The 22163-nt window shown below is 47.4% G+C and overlaps 1 protein-coding gene across 1 annotated transcript; it reads left to right on the top strand.

The window, feature by feature from the left end:
* Nucleotides 1–29: 29 nt before the first annotated feature.
* LOC123062191 (ABC transporter I family member 10) lies at nucleotides 30–2839 on the top strand. Its single transcript, XM_044485572.1, has 5 exons — nucleotides 30–414; nucleotides 1294–1380; nucleotides 1558–1683; nucleotides 1765–1887; nucleotides 2372–2839. The coding sequence occupies exons 1-5, from the start codon at nucleotides 118–120 to the stop codon at nucleotides 2579–2581; spliced, it is 843 nt and encodes a 280-aa protein (XP_044341507.1). The 5' UTR covers nucleotides 30–117; the 3' UTR covers nucleotides 2582–2839.
* Nucleotides 2840–22163: the final 19324 nt, after the last annotated feature.

Below are 22163 nucleotides of genomic sequence, written 5' to 3'. Positions count from 1 at the left end.
CAGGCTTTCAGATCGTGGGCCGATTAGGCTTAAGCTTGAAGGGGTTGGTTTCTCGTCTTCTTCTAGCCTCCCAGTGTACCGGCCCAGGCCCATCACCTCTTATCGCCCTCGCCGACGATGGCGCACAGCCTCACCGGCGGCGCCAGCCCCTTCCGCTGCTACCCTCACCCGCCCTGCTGCGCCGCCGGACGAGCTACCCCGACCGCTCCCCCTTCCACCCGCCGCCGTGTGGCCGCCTCGGCCTCCCCTCCGTCGCCCCCGCCGGCCATCGAGGGCCGCGGGGTGGGATTTTCGGTGACGACGAGGCGGGGGGTGGTGCTGCCGGTTCTCAAGGACTGCTCACTGTGCGTCCCGCCGGGGCAGCTCTGGATGCTCCTCGGCCCCAACGGCTGCGGCAAGTCCACCCTCCTCAAGGTCTATCTTTTCTCAACTAGTAGGACTAAGAGTCTGGTGCTTGTTTCCACGCGCATTTTTATCGATAGACCGGCGGTAGCTGTGCTCATCAGGCAATTGACCGAAATACCGTATGCAAATGATCAATTCCAAGACCCATGGTTGAGTAGCTGGTCTGTTCTTAAAGAGAATTTTCTTCTTTAGTGTGTAGAACCAACTCATGGAGTGAGTACGATACCACAAGCACAGTCTGGTCGTGTTTGATTCAGTTCTCATAAAATATATCTTTGGAGGACTAGGCAGAGTATGTGTACTTTATCAGAAATCGAAATGCTGAATGGTAGCCATTTGAATCTTTGGATTGTCCCAGCTTTTTACCGAGATAAGGTCTGTGAGACCTAGGAATGGCTCAGAATTTGCTGAGTTTGCGGTCATTCGAGTTGCTTGAGAAAAAATATATCAGCCACCATCAGGAGCCAACAGGAAATTTAATTCGATAACTGATAGTAAATATATCCTGTAGCATAACTACCAGGATCTTCACGTGTAAATGAGCAATCATGCATCAGATACTGTGCGTGTTGTATCAAGTACATTCGACCAATTGAGCACTGAACACCTGATCGACATGGTAATTTCACATTTCTCAGGATATATGTTCAACTTCAACCTCAATAAAAATTATGACAGAACTAGGAAGGAAGTATTCTTAGAGAAGTTGCATAATCTATTCTGGTATTGTTAGAATATATTTTGTAAAGCAGAGTGATACAAAATTTGGTTCTAGATCAGTTTATTTGCTTGCATGTTTTTCTTTCTGCTTACATGGAATACAAAACTTTGATAGGGTTTCTTTCTACTAGTACCTCAATGGAATGCTAACTTCTTGTTCTTTTGTAGGTTTTGGCAGGTTTTCAAAATCCATCTGCTGGTACAGTGCATATTAATAGGCCATTCAGCTATGTCTTCCAAAATCCTGATCACCAGGTTATCACTGGTTCTTTGATGAGTTTTTACCTGCAACTATGCCATAACGCATTATCAAAGTGGCTTCGAATTCATAGGATGTTTGTATTGTGGATGCTTGGGAGCTTTGTTAGCAATGCAATCGTCCCAAATTAAATGAAGTTTTGCTGCATATTGAATTCTGTCTTTTGGATGCAGGTTGTGATGCCCACGGTAGAATCCGATGTTGCATTTGGTCTTGGTAAGCTCAATCTTTCATTGGATGAGGTTAGGTCAAGAGTGTCACAATCTCTGGATGCAGTTGGAATGTTGAGCTACTCTCAAGTAGGCAGCTGACATGCACATTTTGGATTATAATCTACTATTGTCTGCACAAGGTTCACAAACATCCTTCATCCAAAACAGAGGCCAATCCAAACTCTGAGTGGTGGGCAGAAACAGAGAGTTGCCATTGCTGGTGCTTTAGCTGAAGCATCCAAAGTACTACTGCTGGATGAGCTGACCACATTCTTGGACGAATATGATCAGGTATTATGATTATTCATGTTTAGTTTTTAATAACATGCACTAAGATATATGATCACGAGGTACCTTTGCTAGAGCAATCTTCAGTTACCATTTCATTTCGAACTGGAACTGTAGTTTGGCAATTGCGCTAAAGCTCCCAACAGTCTGTAGTTCATTAAAATTGGTGTAGCCATGGTTCATAAACACATTACGATTTTGGACTATATTACATATAATTTTCTGATGCTTCTATCGCATTTGTTGTGTTGTTGATATGCCTTAGAAGCTATGGCTAACCTACACTGTATTATGTATGGAAAATCCTCTGTTGGTTGTTGAAAATATAAGAAATTGTTATATTTTCCTGTTTCTGATATGTAGTTATCATCCTTTTTGATTGACTGGTAGTTACCACTTAGCAGGCCTACTCTTACCTTGTAGTTATACAGTACTTGATTGTTATGGACATTGTAATCTTGGTGATCTTGGCTTCATGAAAGTGCAGATGGGCGTGGTCAAGGCGGTGAGGAACTCTGTAACTGCTAGTGGGGAGGTTGCGGCACTGTGGGTGACTCATCGGCTGGAAGAACTCAGATACGCAGATGGCGCTATTTACATGGAAGATGGCCGGACGATTATTCAAGGCGACGTCTCCAGTATATCCAGATTTATAAAGAGGAAACAAGCACGCTATTTTGGTCATTTTGAGCTCTGATCCTTGGGAGTCCCAAGCTGCAGGCAGAATTATCTGCTCTTGTGTAGTACGAGTACATCACTACATCATGGTACTAGAAAACAGTTTCTTCTCTAGGGCGGTTTGTATGTTTGCAACTGGGAAGTTAGGGATTCTGTCGCTCTCGCCTCTATCGCTGCCGAAACATTGGTTTGGCGAATTTAGTAGCTGTCGATTTTCGGTTCATACATTGTCCTTGTTCACTGCTTTTAATGTTAAGAGTGTGCCTTCATGCAAGAATGTGGTATGTTCTCTTGTGTTGTCCTTTGCTTTGTGCGCCGTTTGGCAAGTGATTTGCTGTATGGAACCATTCTTTCATATACCAATCATATCTTGGGCGTGGAAACGTGCCTAGGATATTGTTTAGCTGTGTCTAGGATGTTGCTTACACTGAAATCAAATAACCAGTAAACAAGAATCTAATGCTAACCATGTAGTTTTGCATGCACTATTATATCCATTAAGTAGTTGAAAGCCGTTGCAAATTGCATCCTGAATTGCATTTGTGCACCAATGCCGAAGTGCTGATCACCTTCTGTCGTCGCCTGTAAATCATGTACTCCCCCGGTAAAGAAATATAAGAGCGTAGGTAAACTAGTGATCAGATGGAGTATAGTAACTAATGAAAGGAATATAGCCCACCTCTTGTAATTGTAAATCGTAGGTAAACTAGTGCTTTTTCTCCTTCCCTTTGGCCATTTTCAGCCGTTATCTCTCAGTCAATCATCTTTGTTGTAGCATTACTCTTCCATCCGTGTCGTCGCGCTGTGTGCTTGTAAACTAGACATGTGCTTGCTTGCAACTAAATATTTTGTATGAGAACAAGATGTAAATGTTGCATGATAACAATGGTGCATGTTCCAGCCAAACCACATTTGATCCAATGCAAAACACGATGCACCTTGCAACAAGATTTCAACAAGAATATATGAAGACAAGTAATTGTTATCCTTTCGGCGATAACACATCGGATACATGAGGTTGGCAAAATACAAAGGAATGCGTTGGTAACCCTAGCAAAATATGATCGATCAACAACAACCCATCACAACTCATCATAGGGCTATCCTGTCAAAAAAAAACCCATTATAGGTTTTTTTTGGAAACACTTAAACCCAACAGACTAATTTTGTGGCTGCATCGGCCGCATCATGTGCCATCCGATCTCAAGCGATCCCATGGCTTGGAGCATTTCTCTCCCCCCAAGCAAACGACACAGAGCCTTATCCAGAAACATCTCGGTCTTTCTTTCTGGCTCCCTCCCGAACTCTCTCTCCTTCCTCCTGCCTTCCTTTGTTGGAAGGGACAACACATCAACTCGATTAAATATGCAACTAAGGCTACATATGTTTCTAAAACATATGTGGTGTTGCAATGGTCTGCAATTGGCGCTATGTTTCTGAAACATGTGTGTTGTTGGTCTGTAACGGGGGCTATGTATTTGAAACATGTGTGATGTTGCAATGGTGGCTGCAGTGCACTTTGCAACATGGCTCATGTTGCGAACAAAAATGAACGGTATATTGTGATGGCAACATAGGTGCAACCGCAACATATGCATTATTTCAAAAGAAAATAAATGGCTCAGTGGGGAGCGCAATAGTGCTCATGTTGCAAAGCAGTGAGTGCAACAAGAGCCTTGTTGCAAAGGCTGGCATGCTCATGCTCACGGGGGAGAGATTGAACGGTTGTCTCGGGCTTCATCCAACGGCTGCCGAGGCAATCAATTGTGACGCCCGAATTATTATGCTACAATAAACCTACACTAGTGATGACACGTCACTTCTGATATTGTTGCTAACCTCGCGTTAGATCTAAACGTTTCAAAATCAAATTTGAATTTTTGACAAACAATAAAAGTTTTTAAATTTCAAAACTAAAATGTTCGGACTGTGACATAATCAAGTTTACTAAATTAGGTGCCACCTGTGTTTTTTCCAAAAACTAAATGTTTAGGAGATAGGAGAAAATAGAAAAAAGGAAAAGAATAAACACAAACAAACAAACAAACAAACAAAAAAGAAGAAAAAACCCCACCCCCAGTGGGCCTGTCGGCCCAGCTGCTAGCCACGGCTGTCACGCCCCCCCACCCAATCTGAACTGGGGCTCGACCCCAACACCTCCCGCCGCCCTCGCCGTGACGCCGCCGCTCGAGGGCCTCATCACCGTCGCCACGCCCGTCCCCGGCGTCGTCCCGCCCCGACACGGTCGCTCCCGTCCTCGCCTGGAGCCGTCGTCGACCACCGCCTCGACCTTGCTGTCATCCCCGTCCTCCTCCTCGAACCCGCTACCACTCCCCTACACCGTCCGTGAGCACTTCCCTCTCTCCCCATCCGCGACGCCCGTTCCGGCCACCGCACCCGGCGCCGCCCGCCGCGCTCCGTCGTTGATGACCGCGCCCGCCTCTACCGTTGCCCCCGCGCAAGCTCGCACCTCCGCGCGCACCACGCAGGCCCAGGCGCGCCCGCTCGCCCCGCTCCCTCTTCGTCCCCGCGAGCCTTCTCACGCTCGCTGACGCGCCAGCTGCGCCCTGGCCATGCCCCGGGCAGCACCCGACCGCACCCCGCCCGCAGCCTCGTGGCCGCGCTCGCGCGCGCCTCTCCATCCGCGCGTGTGCCCGCCGCCGATGATGCCTCCCGCCTTCAGCTAGCGCCCGCGCGAGCCTCGCTGCTCCAGGCCGCAGCCATGGCCGCCTCGCCACCCGCCTTCGTCAGCCCGTCTCCGCCTGACCTCGCCGGCGGTGAACCACATCCGCCCCGCGGCCACCCCTGTCGGCCACCGCCCTGGCCGGCGCCCCACCACAGCCCCGCTTGCCTCGCTCGACGGCGCCCTTTCGGGCGCCCGTGCCCAACACCCGTTCGCCCGCTATGCCCCTTGGGCCAATGACATGAGGGCCCAGCCCAGAATGTTTTTTAAGAATTAAATAATAATAATAATTAAAGAATTAATTAACTTAATTAATTTTGATTAATTAAGCTAAACAACTAATTAAACTCATTAATCATGATTAGTTAGTCTAGTCAATGACGAACGGGACCCACATGTCAGTTTGACCAGTCAACATCTGTGACGCCCCCGATTCAATCGTACACTAATCATGCACGCAAATGTGTACGATCAAGATCAGGGACTCACGGGAAGATATCACAACACAACTCTAAAACATAAATAAGTCATACAAGCATCATAATACAAGCCAGGGGCCTCGAGGGCTCGAATACAAGTGCTCGATCATAGACGAGTCAGCGGAAGCAACAATATCTGAGTACAGACATAAGTTAAACAAGTTTTCCTTAAGAAGGCTAGCACAAACTGGGATACAGATCGAAAGAGGCGCAGGCCTCCTGCCTGAGATCCTCCTAAACTACTCCTGGTCGCCGTCAGCGGGCTGCACGTAGTAGTAGGCACCTCCGGTGTAGTAGGAGTCGTCATCGAGGGTGGCGTCTGGCTCCTGGGCTCCAGCATCTGGTTGCAACAACCAGGTAGAAGGGAAAGGGGAAAAGAGGGAGAAAAGCAACCGTGAGTACTCATCCAAAGTACTCGCAAGCAAGGAGCTACACTACATATGCATGGGTATATGTGTAAGGAGGCCATATCGGTGGACTGAACTGCAGAATGCCAGAATAAGAGGGGGATAGCTAGTCCTATCGAAGACTATGCTTCTGGCAACCTCCGTCTTGCAGCATGTAGAAGAGAGTAGATTGAAGCCCTCCAAGTAGCATCTCCAAGTAGCATCGCATAGCATAATCCTACCCGGCGATCCTCCCCTCGTCGCCCTGTGGAAAAGCGATCACCGGGTTGTCTGTGGAACTTGGAAGGGTGTGTTTTATTAAGTATCCGGTTCTAGTTGTCATAAGGTCAAGGTACAACTCCAAGTCGTCCTGTTACCGAAGATCACGGCTATTCGAATAGATTAACTTCCCTGCAGGGGTGCACCAACTTACCCAACACGCTTGATCCCATTTGGCCGGACACACTTTCCTGGGTCATGCCCGGCCTCGGAAGATCAACACGTCGCAGCCCCACCTAGGCAAAACAGAGAGGCCAGCACGCCGGTCTAAACCTAAGCGCACAGGGGTCTGGGCCCATCGCCCATAGCACACCTGCACGTTGCGAGGGCGGCCGGAAGCAGACCTAGCCTAGCAGGCGTTCCAGTCCAATCCGGCGCGCGCCGCTCCGTCGCTGACGTCTGAAGTGCTTCGGCTGATACCACGACGCCGGGATACCCATAACTACTCCCACGTAGATGGTTAGTGCGTATAGGCTCGTAGCCAACTCAGATCAAATACCAAGATCTCGTTAAGCGTGTTAAGTATCCGCGAACGCCGAACAGGGCCAGGCCCACCTCTCTCCTAGGCGGTCTCAACCTGCCCTGTCGCTCCGCCACAAAGATCCACTCGCGGGTGCTCCACCAGCCGACCCGACTTTAGTCTCCACATGTATCATGTATAAGTATATAGTATATACCCGTGATCACCTCCCAAGTGATCACGGCCCGATAGTATAGCACAGCAGACGGACAAGAATGTAGGGCCACAGATGGAAAATACTAGCATCCTATACTAAGCATATAGGATTGCAGGTAAAGGTATCAACAGTAGTAACAAGGACAGGCTATGCATCAGGATAGGTATAACGGAAAGCAGTAACATGCTACACTACTCTAATGCAAGCAGTATAGAGTAGAATAGGCGATATCTGGTGATCAAGGGGGGGGCTTGCCTGGTTGCTCTGGCAAGAGAGAGGGGTCATCGGTGACGTAGTTGATCACAGCGGCATCAGCGGCAGTCTCAGAGTCTACCGGAGAGAAGAGGGGGGAAGAAACAGTAAATACATAGCAAGCAAGAGCATAACAGGACAACAAACAGAGCTAGACGTGTTCTAACGCGATGCTACACGTTACCGGCGAAGGGGGATAACATCCGGGAATGTTTCCCCAGGTTTAGCATTTTCGGACAGACGAATCGGAGGGGAAAAGTTCCATGTTCGCTATGCTAGGAGTGTGTGGCGGACAAACGGAGGGTGTAGCCGGATTCGTCTCGTCGTTCTGAGCAACTTTCATGTTGAAAATATTTTAATCCGAGTTACGGATTAAAAGATATGATTTTCTAAAGATTTTATTAATTTCTGAAATTTATTTAACCTAATTCGAAAATGGATTTATGACATCAGCATGATGTCATGCTGACGTCAGCAGTCAACGTTGACCGTTGACCTGGGTCAAACTGACATGTGGGTCCCCTGGGACCCACCTGTCATACACTGTTAGGTTAATTAGGTTTTAGGTTAATCTAATTACAGTTTAGTTAAACTAACAGGTTAATTAGTTTAGTTAATTGATCAGGTTAATTAAACTTAATTAATTAAGTTAATTAATTTAGTTAATTAATTAATTAATAATAATATTATTATTTTCTCTCTTTTTTTTGTTCTAGGGCTGGGGCCCCTTTGTCAGTGGGCCAAAGGCCTATGCGGGCGTGCGGGCGCCCCCGGTGCGGTTCGGGCGCACCCGCGCGGCGCCGAGCCCGACCGGGAAGGCGAGGCAAGGCGAGGCCACCGGGGAGCGGCGGCGCTTGGCCAGCGTGGGACAGACGGCGGGATCGACGCCCAACAGGGGGGGTGGACTCGGGCGGTGCCGCATGGGGGGAGGAAGCCGAACGGCGGCGGCCACCGCAGGTAGCGTGCGGCCACGGGGAGCAGGGGGCCGGCCGGCGCGCCGAGGCGCGTCTTGAGGCCGGACGGGGCAGGTGCAGGCGGAGGCTTCGAGGGCGCGCGCTGGGGCAGCCGCAACCAATGGCGGCCGGAGTTGCCGACGACGCGGGAGTGCGGGCGGGGGGGGGAAGAGGGCGCGGCCACGGGCGCGAGGGCCACGGTGAGCGCGGGGCGCGTGCGCGCGCACGGCCAGGGCACGACCGGCGCGTGCGGCCCACGACGTGGCGGCAACGGCGTAATTAGGGGGGATACGGCGCCGGTGACGGAGAAGGGAGAGGAGGGAGCTCACGGGGGGGGGGAGTAGGGGACGGGGCAGTGGGCTTGACGGCGGTCGGGGAGGACCGGCGAGGAGGAGGACGGGGACGTCGACGTAGATGGGAGGAAGACCGGCGATGGGGACGGCGTCCGGCGGGGTGGCGGCGCGGTGGCTTCGGCGACGGCGTCGGGATGGTGGTGATCGTCGTCGAGGGCGACAGGGTCGAGGGGGGGGGGTGATGAGGACGACATTCCGGCGAGGAGGGGGACGAGGAGGCAAGGAGGAGGACGATGAGCCGGCGACGGGCGGCTTCGGGCGAGCGCCAGCGCGGCATCGAGGCGACGGGGTCGGGGGCGGTTCGAGCCCCCGATCCAATCGGGGGGGGGGGGAGTGGGTGGAGTGGGGGAGAGTGGGGATTAGGGTTTGCGGGGGGTGTGGGGATAAGGTGCGGCCGACTGGGCCAGTTGGGCCGGCCTGGCAGGCCACTGGCTGGGCCGAGGACCAGTTGGCCTGGAGGGTTTTCTTTCTCCTTTTTCTTTCTTTTGTTTTCTACTTGTTCTTTTCTTTTTATTTATTCTTTCCTGTTTTACTTTAGTCACCTTTTATTTTAGTTTCTGTAAAATATATACATAGCATCTAATTTAGTATCTCAGTTTAGTCCACCGTCACAAAATGTCTAGTCCTCAATTAATTTAGTTTGATAATTTACTAATTAGTAAAGGCATTTAATTATTAGTTTTTATTACTGTTTTATTTATTTCAGTGCCATTAAATACTTTATAAAAATGCGGATTCTCCACCATAATTATTTATGCAATATTTGGCACATATAGAACATTTTAGTTTTAATGTTTGAAAACTTTTATTGTTTGCCTTGATTTTGAATTTTTTGAATTCAGACGGGATTGAATCATCGTGAGGTTTACAACAGTAAGAGTGGTGACATGGCATCATTAGCAGAGTTTTACTGTAGCCTAATTATCCGGGCGTCACAATTCTCCTTCACTACAAGAAATCTCGTCCCGAGATTTAAGAGGGGTCTAAGGGGGGAAGGTTTGGTTACGAAATTTTAGCGAATCTTCTTGGTCTTGGTAGCTCTTCTCGAAGAGGTCGATCCATATCGTTGATGTCTTCATTCCTATGCATCACATCATGATGAGGTTGTCGTCCTTCCTTCAGGAACTCCATCGTACTTACGAAAATTATAAGGGTTAACTTCGGAAGAACATGCCTCTACAAGGTTGCTTAGCCTGTAGATAACAATAGGGAAGGTGGCGGAAAGTAACTCTCGAACTAAAACTTAAGAATGTATCGTGAGCAAAGTAAGAAGGTACAACAAGGAGTTCCAAGCGGATAGACAATCGTTCGATGCCGGAAAAGAGTGTGAAAGGGGTCCAAAGCATCAAGATTAAGTATTGCATCTGATACCGGAACAGATCACTAGGAAGGTGGCTCGCGAATTACACACGAAGCCAAGCGTGAGTATTGACTTTGGGAAAGGGGGTACAGGAGGGTCAGGTTTCGATCCTGTGGAACTGTGGGTTATGGGCCCACCATGTGGGTTAAAAGTAGGAAAGGCAATGACGTCTTGCACAATCATGTAAGCAAGGCATGTTAGAGGATAGCCTGACAGTTATGTCGGCAACAATGTCGGTACCAAGGGCGAGGGACGAAGAGAACCATCTTCCTGCTCGTTGAACGAGGCGGACCAATAGGCAAAGTTCTCGTCCATCGGTGGTTACCGGAATGTCATCACCAAAATAACAGGGTCTTTCTGACATCATTGTACACCGAGGTGTTTACAAAAGTAGGAGAATATTACTGCTTAGATCTCATAGATCACAAGAAAGGTTAAACCAAACAATGGAAAGGAAGATATGATTATCGGATTTAACCAGATCAATGGAAAGGAAAAATGTGTTTAAACACATTTTCCAGGGGTATATCCTTCCCAAGGACAAGCAGATGATATCCATGACAGGATAGTAGGTAGAAAACCATTTAGGTAACGGGAGAAAAATTGCATGACATTACCCATACAACGGTGTTTGGATAATTGAGCAAGAAAACATTTTGCATTGGGCTTCAAATGTTTTTGTTGAAAATTGGAGTACACAGACATGCTTAAGATAGCATTGGCATGGCTTCAAGCAAAGATCAGACTCTGGATACACGAAGGGATTCATCATTAAGCAAGGAGAGGATGAGGGGGCTGATGGACTCAGTGATAATTCAACGAGGTATCCAAAAATGTGGATTTCCACAGTTATGTGAACAAGGAGATAACATTTGTCGGATCAAATGATATAATGATGTAAGCTCGAGAAAAACATACACAATTAAAAATTGGTTGAAAAGTGCACCCGAAATATGGGCTTATAGTAGCATGATCAACGTTAGAATGGTGGTTCAATAGTCAATAGCCTAAGAATGAACTTTCGACCATTAACTAAAAAATAGGGTTGCTAGAAGGAAAGAATCCAAACAACACCGTTCACTTGTTGGAATTAACACGGGGACCAAGAAAGAATGGTGATGGTGAGAAGTATTTCTATGTCAAGAATTCTCAAGAGGTGGAACAAATCTCAGAACATTCTTGACATAAAGGATGGTAATACTCCAAGGTAAAGAAGAACAATTGTTGGATAGCAAGGAACTCAAGTATAACACCAAGCATGAACAAGCTTGTGTTGGTGGGAAGGGCAATAAATTGGTCGATGATAATACAATTCATCGAGGGCAAGGATGGTATTTCTCATCATGAATTCAATTGATATCCTGGATGAGCTCAGAATGTTGATGATCACGACACCTTTGTCGCGAGAGTTCATGAAGATGTAATCGATCGGCGATGATATCAAGTCAAGTAATGATGAAGTGAAAGGTTATTGGAACCAAGGGTACGACACAACTCGAAACCAAGCTTGTTGTTCAAGGCGAAATGATATGACGATGAGGATCGACGTAAGGTTAGTTCATCGTCGAAAATTGTGCTCCGAGAAGAAGGACCGGGTAGCATAGTTAAATCATCACGACAATGATATAGCCAAACAGGCTAGGAATGGCGTGATCGGGTACAAACTCGTACTTATAGAAGCTTACTGAAGAGTTGTTGAACCGTAGTGCGGACTCGGTTCAGTTATCGGTGTCTTTGAGTGTTCAATAACTCAGAGCCCGCAAAAATTGGAATCAGTGGGAAGGTAGCACTTGATGAAGAACTCATAAAAAGTTATGCAGTTCCATGATAATCTCAAGATACCAGGGGGGTAATACTCGACACAAGATCAAAGTAAAGGTTGGACTGGTGTATTGATCCATAGAAGACAATTGTTTTAACTTGTCCGAGAAATGAGATCAAAGAAGAACAGTCATGGTCGGAACCACGGTTGCAAAAGGCCAGATCCTAGATATAAGATGAACTTATACCAAAGGAATAATTTATTTAAGAGAAGCTTTAATGATAAGATCTACATCGTGTCCATGGGCATGAACACAAGTTCAAGGTCGACTCCCACTTCTCCAATGCATAACCTTTCATTCACTTCTCACGTTCGATGAAGTTGCAGTGTTGAAATTTTATCTGGTGAAGCACCAGAAGAGTATGACTCGTGAAAACTTTCGGGTTCACACGGTTTAGAGAAGGCATATGTTCAACCCATAGGGGCTTCTTAGAAACATATACCACAAGTTTCAAGAGTAAATAACACAAGCCCGAAAGCAGAGCATGGTTGGCCAAGCAGAGGATACAACTTAACAAAGGCATTATGTATCAGGGGAAGAACTCACAAGGTGATCAAATGTGAAGGACACTGTCGGATAACAATCCAACAAAGGACTTGATGGTCCACAAAGGATCTGATACGAGTATCGGTACTCAACTAGAGGAAGAAGAATGCAAGGAGATCAGATTATAGAAACAACTGACTAACTCAATTGTCAAATGCAAAGGAATTATGATTTCTAAGTCAAGGGATCAAAATCAATGCTCTGATTAGGGATGGATAAGTTGAATAGCCTTAGGGTACAATCAACGACAATTGGATTGGTCGAGAACCAATTCCAGTTAAAAGAATGGAAGCTCAGCCGGAAAGGTAATTTATAAGGATCAATGATGATTGCGTGTATTCGCAACATATTGAGTCAATAGACTCAAAATGATAATGACAAGGAATGTCAATAAGATTTCTATACTTATGGGATTAATCATAATGAAAGCAAACAAGAAATTCCAGAGCAATAGGTTGCTGAGGATTTTTGGAATATCGGGTGGTATTCCAAAGACTTTTGTGTAACACATGAACAACTGGGGGATGAGCGGATACTCAATAAGTGCGAGAATTTATTTGAAGGGGGTATTCATGTGGCAAGAACTGCTAGGCAGTAGGCACAAAGTATTCCCGGAACAATAGAAAAATGTTTCGAGGTATCTGGTAATAACAAGACCAACTGGGGATGAATGTAAGAATAACAACAGCAAGTAGTTATCCATAAGTGTTGATGGTGGAAGAGGAATTGCAAATGCGATGAACATAAGTTCTCGGGTTAACAGCGGAGAGTATCTTCAGGGTCTTCACGTGCCGCAGATGATCATCAGTAACAAGGGGCTCTCCGGGTGAAAGTGATAACGAGATCCTATTGTTAAATTTAGTAAACTTCATTTAACCCGAATAGAGGAGAGATCAGAGTCCCAGAGTATAGGTCGAGGAATAAAAGATCCTAATACCACCCAATGGCGACATGGGCCCGTAAGGCACACAGCCAAGTTAGTAAAAGTTTTGCAATGACTAGACTCAACTTCGGCCAAGGAGTTGGAAAGGGGATTCCTACAGGCAGTCGGCTCTGATACCAACTTGTGACGCCCCCGATTCAATCGTACACTAATCATGCACACAAATGTGTACGATCAAGATCAGGGACTCACGGGAAGATATCACAACACAACTCTAAAACATAAATAAGTCATACAAGCATCATAATACAAGCCAGGGGCCTCGAGGACTCGAATACAAGTGCTCGATCATAGACGAGTCAGCGGAAGCAACAATATCTGAGTAAAGACATAAGTTAAACAAGTTTGCCTTAAGAAGGCTAGCACAAACTGGGATACAGATCGAAAGAGGCGCAGGCCTCCTGCCTGGGATCCTCCTAAACTACTCCTGGTCGCCGTCAGCGGGCTGCACGTAGTAGTAGGCACCTCCGGTGTAGTAGGAGTCGTCGTCGAGGGTGGCGTCTGGCTCCTGGGCTCCAGCATCTGGTTGCAACAACCAGGTAGAAGGGAAAGGGGAAAAGAGGGAGAAAAGCAACCGTGAGTACTCATCCAAAGTACTCGCAAGCAAGGAGCTACACTACATATGCATGGGTATATGTGTAAGGAGGCCATATCGGTGGACTGAACTGCAGAATGCCAGAATAAGAGGGGGATAGCTAGTCCTATCGAAGACTACGCTTCTGGCAACCTCCGTCTTGCAGCATGTAGAAGAGAGTACATTGAAGTCCTCCAAGTAGCATCTCCAAGTAGCATCGCACAACATAATCCTACCCGGCGATCCTCCCCTCGTCGCCCTGTGGAAAAGCGATCACCGGGTTGTCTGTGGAACTTGGAAGGGTGTGTTTTATTAAGTATCCGGTTCTAGTTGTCATAAGGTCAAGGTACAACTCCAAGTCGTCCTGTTACCGAAGATCACGGCTATTCAAATAGATTAACTTCCCTGCAGGGGTGCACCAACTTACCCAACACGCTTGATCCCAATTGGCCGGACACACTTTCCTGGGTCATGCCCGGCCTTGGAAGATCAACACGTCGCAGCCCCACCTAGGCAAAACAGAGAGGCCAGCACGCCGGTCTAAACCTAAGCGCACAGGGGTCTGGGCCCATCGCCCATAGCACATCTGCATGTTGCGAGGGCGGCCGGAAGCAGATCTAGCCTAGCAGGCGTTCCAGTCCAATCCGGCGCGCGCCACTCCGTCGCTGACGTCTGAAGTGCTTCGGCTGATACCACGATGCCGGGATACCCATAACTACTCCCGCGTAGATGGTTAGTGCGTATAGGCTCGTAGCCAACTCAGATCAAATACCAAGATCTTGTTAAGCGTGTTAAGTATCCGCGAACGCCGAACAGGGCCAGGCCCACCTCTCTCCTAGGCGGTCACAACCTGCCCTGTCGCTCCGCCACAAAGATCCACTCGCGGGTGCTCCACCAGCCGACCCGACTTTAGTCTCCACATGTATCATGTATAAGTATATAGTATATACCCGAGATCACCTCCCGAGTGATCTCGGCCCAATAGTATAGCACAGCAGACGGACAAGAATGGAGGGCCACAGATGAAAAATACTAGCATCCTATACTAAGCATATAGGATTGAAGGTAAAGGTATCAACAGTAGTAACAAGGACAGGCTATGCATCAGGATAGGTATAACGGAAAGCAGTAACATGATACACTACTCTAATGCAAGCAGTATAGAGTAGAATGGGCGATATCTGGTGATCAATGGGGGGCTTGCCTGGTTGCTCTGGCAAGAGAGAGGGGTCGTCGGTGACGTAGTTGATCACAGCGGCATCAGCGGCAGTCTCAGAGTCTACCGGAGAGAAGAGGGGGAAGAAACAGTAAATACATAGCAAGCAAGAGCATAACAGGACAACAAACAGAGCTAGACGTGTTCTAACGCGATGCTACACGTTACCGGCGAAGGGGGATAACATCCGGGAATGTTTCCCCAGGTTTAGCATTTTCGGACAAATGAATCGGAGGGGAAAAGTTCCATGTTCGCTATGCTAGGAGTGTGTGGCGGACGAACGGAGGGTGTAGCCGGATTCGTCTCGTCGTTCTGAGCAACTTTCATGTTGAAAATATTTTAATCCGAGTTACGGATTAAAAGATATGATTTTCTAAAGATTTTATTAATTTCTAAAATTTAATTAATTATTTAATCTAATTTGAAAATGGATTTATGACATCAGCATGATGTCATGCTGACATCAGCAATCAACGTTGACCGTTGACTTGGGTCAAACTGACATGTGGGTCCCCTGGGACCCACCTGTCATACACTATTAGGTTAATTAGGTTTTAGGTTAATCTAATTATAGTTTAATTAAACTAACATGTTAATTAGTTTAGTTAATTGATCAGGTTAATTAAACTTAATTAATTAAGTTAATTAATTTAGTTAATTAATTATTATTATTATTATTATTATTATTATTATTACTATTTTCTCTCTTTTTTTTTGTTCTAGGGCTGGGGCCCCTTTGTCAGTGGGCCAAAGGCCTATGCGGGAGTGCGGGCGCCCCCGGTGCGGTTCGGGCGCACCCGCGCGGGGCCGAGCCCGACCGGGAAGGCGAGGCAAGGCGAGGCCACCGGGGAGCGGCGGCGCTTGGCCAGCGTGGGACAGACGGCGGGATCGACGCCCAACAGGGGGGTGGACTCGGGCGGTGCCGCATGGAGGGAGGAAGCGGAACGGCCGACGGCGGCGGCCACCGCAGGTAGCGTGCGGCCACGGGGAGCAGGGGGCCGGCCGGCGCGCCGAGGCGCGTCTTGAGGCCGGACGGGGCAGGTGCGGGCGGAGGCTTCGAGGGCGCGCGCTGGGGCAGCCGCAACCAACGGCGGCCGGAGTTGCCGACGACGCGGGAGCGCGAGCGGGGGGGGGGGGGGAAGAGGGCGCGACCACGGGCGCGAGGGCCACGGTGAGCGCGGGGCGCGTGCGCGCGCACGGCCAGGGCACGGCCGGCGCGTGCGGCCCACGGCGGGGCGGCAACGGCGTAATGGGGGGGGATACGACGCCGGTGACGGAGAAGGGAGAGGAGGGAGCTCACGGGGGGGGGGGGGTGTAGGGGACGGGGCAGTGGGCTTGACGGCGGTCGGGGAGGACCGGCGAGGAGGAGGACGGGGACGTCGACGTAGATGGGAGGAAGACCGGCGATGGGGACGGCGTCCGGCGGGGTGGCGGCGCGGTGGCTTCGGCGACGGCGTCGGAATGGTGGTGATCGTCGTCGAGGGCGACAGGGTCGAGGGGGGGTGATGGGGACGACGTTCCGGCGAGGAGGGGGGCGAGGAGGCAAGGAGGAGGACGATGAGCCGGCGACGGGCGGCTTCGGGCGAGCGCCAGCGCGGCATCGAGACGACGGGGTCGGGGACGGTTCGAGCCCCCGATCCAATCGGGGGGGGAGGGGTGGAGTGGGAGAGAGTGGGGATTAGGGTTTGCGGGGGGTGTGGGGATAAGGTGCGGCCGACTGGGCCAGTTGGGCCGGCCTGGCAGGCCACTGGCTGGGCCGAGGCCCAGTTGGCCTGGGGGGTTTTCTTTCTCCTTTTTCTTTCTTTTGTTTTCTACTTGTTCTTTTCTTTTTATTTATTCCTCCTTTTTTTACTTTAGTCACCTTTTATTTTAGTTTCTGTAAAATATATACATAGCATCTAATTTAGTATCTCAGTTTAGTCCACCGTCACAAAATGTCTAGTCCCCAATTAATTTAGTTTGATAATTTACTAATTAGTAAAGGCATTTAATTATTAGTTTTTATTACTGTTTTATTTATTTCAGTGCCATTAAATACTTTATAAAAATGCGGATTCTCCACCATAATTATTTATGCAATATTTGGCACATATAGAACATTTTAGTTTTAATGTTTGAAAACTTTTATTGTTTGCCTTGATTTTGAATTTTTTGAATTCAGACGGGATTGAATCATCGTGAGGTTTACAACAGTAAGAGTGATGACGTGGCATCATTAGCAGAGTTTTACTGTAGCCTAATTATCCGGGCGTCACAACATCCCTGTTGACTACTGCCGTCATGCTGACGTCAACATGCACTGTTCTGGATAATGTTGAGTTATAGTAATTAAATAAATCCTAAAAATGATTTAAATCTTTTAAAGTTAATATAAAATAAACCTAGCTCGATGGAAAAACTTGACATGAAAGTTGCTCAGAACGACGAGACGAATCCGGATGCGCAGCCCGTTCGTTCGCCACACATCCCTAGCATAGCGAACACGCAACTTTCCCCCTCAGATTCATCTGTCTGAAAACGCGAAACACCGGAGATATTTTCCCGAAAGTTTCCCCCTTCACTGGTATCACCTCATACCGCGTTAGGGCACACCTAGCACCGCTACTTGTCATGGCTGAAGGAAATATGCCCTAGAGGCAATAATAAAGTTATTATTTATTTCCTTATATCATGATAAATGTTTATTATTCATGCTAGAATTGTATTAACCGGAAACATAATACATGTGTGAATACATAGACAAACAAAGTGTCACTAGTATGCCTCTACTTGACTAGCTCGTTAATCAAAAATGGTTATGTTTCCTAACCATGAACAAAGAGTTGTTATTTGATTAACGGGTCACATCATTAGGTGAATGATCTAATTGACATGACCCATTCCATTAGCTTAGCACCCGATCGTTTAGTATGTCTATGGGCCCGATTTGATTAAAGGTGCTCTACAGGTGTCTCCAAAGGTACATGTTGGGTTGGCGTATTTCGAGATAAGGATTTGTCACTCCGATTGTCGGAGAGGTATCTATGGGCCCTCTCGGTAATACACATCACATAAGCCTTGCAAGCATTGCAACTAATGAGTTAGTTGTGAGATGATGTATTACGGAACGAGTAAAGAGACTTGTCGGTAACGAGATTGAACTAGGTATGGGATACCGACAATCGAATCTCGGGCAAGTAACATACCGATGACAAAGGGAACAACGTATGTTTTTATGCGGTCTGACCGATAATATGTAGGAGCCAATATGAGCATCTAGGTTCCGCTATTGGTTATTGACCGGAGACGTGTATCGGTCATGTCTACATTGTTCTCGAACCCGTAGGGTCCGCACGCTTAAGGTTTCGATGACAGTTATATTATGAGTTTATGAGTTTTGATGTACCGAAGTTAGTTCAGAGTCCCGGATGTGATAACGGACATGACGAGGAGTCTCGAAATGGTCTAGACATAAAGATTGATATATTGGACGGCTATATTCGGACACCGGAAGTGTTCCGGGTGATTTCGGAGAAAACCGGAGAGCCGGAGGGTTACCGGAAACCCCCGGGAGAAGTAATGGGCCATATGGGCCTTAGTGGAGAGAGAGAGAGGGGCAGCCAGAGGTGGGCTGCGCGCCTCCTCCCCCTGGTCTGAATTGGACTAGGAGAGGGGGGCGGCGCCCCCCTTTCCCTCCCCACTTCTTTCCCCCTCCTAGTAGGAGTCCTACTCCTACTAGGAGGAGGACTCCTCCTTGGCGCGCCTATAGGGCCGGCCGGCCTCCTTCCCTTGCTCCTTTATATACGGGGGCAGGGGGCACCCCTAGACACACAAGTTGATCCAGGTGATCATATTCTTAGCCGTGTGCGGTGCCCCCTTCCACCATAGTCCTCGATAATATTGTAGCAATGCTTAGGCGAAGCCCTGCGACGGTAGTGCATCAAGATCGTCACCACGCCGTCGTGCTGACGGAACTCTTCCCCGACACTTTGCTAGATCGGAGTCCGGGGATCGTCATCGAGCTGAATGTGTGCTAGAACTCGGAGGTGCCGTAGTTTCGGTGCTTGATCGGTCGGGCCGTGGAGACGTATGACTACATCAACCAAACGCTTCCGTTGTCGATCTACAAGGGTACGTAGATCACACTCTCCCCTCTCGTTGCTATGCATCACCATGATCTTGCGTGTGCGTAGGAAATTTTTCGAAATTACTACGAAACCCAACAGTGGCATCCGAGCCTAGGTTTTATATGTTGATGTTATATGCGCGAGTAGAACACAAGTGAGTTGTGGGCGATATAAGTCATACTGCTTACCAGCATGTCATACTTTGGTTTGGCGGTATTGTTGGACGAAGTGGCCCGGACCGACATTACGCGTACGCTTACGCGAGACCGGTTCTCCCGACGTGCTTTGCACATAGGTGGCTTGCGGGTGACAGTTTCTCCAACTTTAGTTGAACCGAGTGTGGCTACGCCCGGTCCTTGCGAAGGTTAAAAGAACACCAACTTGACAAACTATCGTTGTGGTTTTGATGCGTAGGTAAGATTGGTTCTTGCTTAAGCCCGTAGCAGCCACGTAAAGCTTGCAACAACAAAGTAGAGGACGTCTAACTTGTTTTTGCAGGGCATGTTGTGATGTGATATGGTCAAGACATGATGCTAAATTTTATTGTATGAGATGATCATGTTTTGTGACCGAGTTATCGGCAACTGGCAGGAGCCATATGGTTGTCGCTTTATTGTATGCAATGCAATCACGCTGTAATGCTTTACTTTATCACTAAGCGGTAGCGATAGTCGTGGAAGCATAAGATTGGCGAGACGACAACGATGCTACGATGGAGATCAAGGTGTCGCGCCGGTGACGATGGTGATCACGACGGTGCTTCGAAGATGGAGATCAGAAGCACAAGATGATGATGGCCATATCATATCACTTATATTGATTGCATGTGATGTTTATCTTTTATGCATCTTATCTTGCTTTGATTGACGGTAGCATTATAAGATGATCTCTCACTAATTATCAAGAAGTGTTCTCCCTGAGTATGCACCGTTGCGAAAGTTCTTCGTGCTGAGACACCACGTGATGATCGGGTGTGATAGGCTCTACGTTCAAATACAACGGGTGCAAAACAGTTGCACACGCGGAATACTCAGGTTATACTTGACGAGCCAAGCATATACAGATATGGCCTCGGAACACGGAGACCGAAAGGTCGAGCGTGAATCATATAGTAGATATGATCAACATAGTGATGTTCACCATTGAAACTACTCCATCTCACGTGATGATCGGACATGGTTTAGTTGATTTGGATCACGTAATCACCTAGAGGATTAGAGGGATGTCTATCTAAGTGGGAGTTCTTTAAGTAAATTAATTGAACCTAAATTTATCATGAAACTTAGTACCTGATAGTATCTTGCTTGTTTATGCTTGATTGTAGATAGATGGCTCGTGCTGTTGTTCCGTTGAATTTTAATACATTCCTTGAGAAAGCAAAGTTGAAAGATGATGGTAGAAATTACACGGACTGGGTCCATAACTTGAGGATTATCCTCATTGCTGCACAGAAGAATTACATCCTGGAAGCACCGCTGGGTGCCAGGCCTGCTGCTGGAGCAACACCAGATGTTATGAACGTCTGGCAGAGCAAAGCTGATGACTACTCGATAGTTCAGTGTGCCATGCTTTACGGCTTAGAATCGGGACTTCAACAACGTTTTGAACGTCATGGAGCATATGAGATGTTCTAGGAGTTGAAGTTAATATTTCAAGCAAATGCCCGGATTAAGAGATATGAAGTCTCCAATAAGTTCTATAGCTGCAAGATGGAGGAGAACAGTTCTGTCAGTGAGCATATACTCAAAATGTCTGGGTATAATAATCACTTGATTCAATTGGGAGTTAATCTTCCAGATGATTGCGTCATTGACAGAATTCTCCAATCACTGCCACCAAGCTACAAGAGCTTTGTGATGAACTATAATATGCAAGGGATGAATAAGACTATTCCCGAGCTCTTTGCAATGCTGAAAGCTGCAGAGGTAGAAATCAAGAAGGAGCATCAAGTGTTGATGGTCAACAAGACCACTAGTTTCAAGAAAAAGGGCAAAGGGAAGAAGAAGGGGAACTTCAAAAAGAACGGCAAGCAAGTTGCTACTCAAGAGAAGAAACCCAAACCTGGACCTAAGCCTGAAATTGAGTGCTTCTACTGCAAGCAGACTGGTCATTGGAAGCGGAACTGCCCTAAGTATTTGGCGGATAAGAAGGATGGCAAGGTGAACAAAGGTATATGTGATATACATGTTATTGATGTGTACCTTACTAATGCTCGCAGTAGCACCTGGGTATTTGATACTGGTTCTGTTGCTAATATTTGCAACTCGAAACAGGGACTACGGATTAAGCGAAGATTGGCTAAGGACGAGGTGACGATGCGCGTGGGAAACGGTTCCAAAGTCGATGTGATCACAGTCGGCATGCTACCTCTACATCTACCTTCGGGATTAATATTAGACATAAATAATTGTTATTTGGTGCCAGCGTTAAGCATGAACATTATATCTGGATCTTGTTTGATGCGAGACGGTTATTCATTTAAATCTGATAATAATGGTTGTTCTATTTATATGAGTAATATCTTTTACGGTCATCCACCCTTAAAAAGTGGTCTATTTTTGATGAATCTCGATAGTAGTGACACACATATTCATAGTGTTGAAGCCAAAAGATGCAGAGTTGATAATGATAGTGCAACTTATTTGTGGCACTGCCGTTTAGGTCATATCGGTGTAAAGCGCATGAAGAAACTCCATATTGATGGACTTTTGGAACCACTTGATTATGAATCACTTGGTACTTGCGAACCGTGCCTCATGGGCAAGATGACTAAAACACCGTTCTCTGGTACTATGGAGAGAGCAACAGATTTTTTGGAAATCATACATACAGATGTATGTGGTCCGATGAATATTGAGGCTCGTGGCGGATATCGTTATTTTCTCACCTTCACAGATGACTTAAGCAGATATGGGTATATCTACTTAATGAAACACAAGTCTGAAACATTTGAAAAGTTCAAAGAATTTCA

This window comes from Triticum aestivum, chromosome 3A, assembly GCF_018294505.1.
Source record: "Triticum aestivum cultivar Chinese Spring chromosome 3A, IWGSC CS RefSeq v2.1, whole genome shotgun sequence".
NCBI classification, from domain to species: Eukaryota; Viridiplantae; Streptophyta; class Magnoliopsida; order Poales; family Poaceae; genus Triticum; species Triticum aestivum.
The sequence above is the reverse complement of the archived record's forward strand: the minus strand, read 5'-3'. Positions and strand labels throughout refer to the sequence as shown.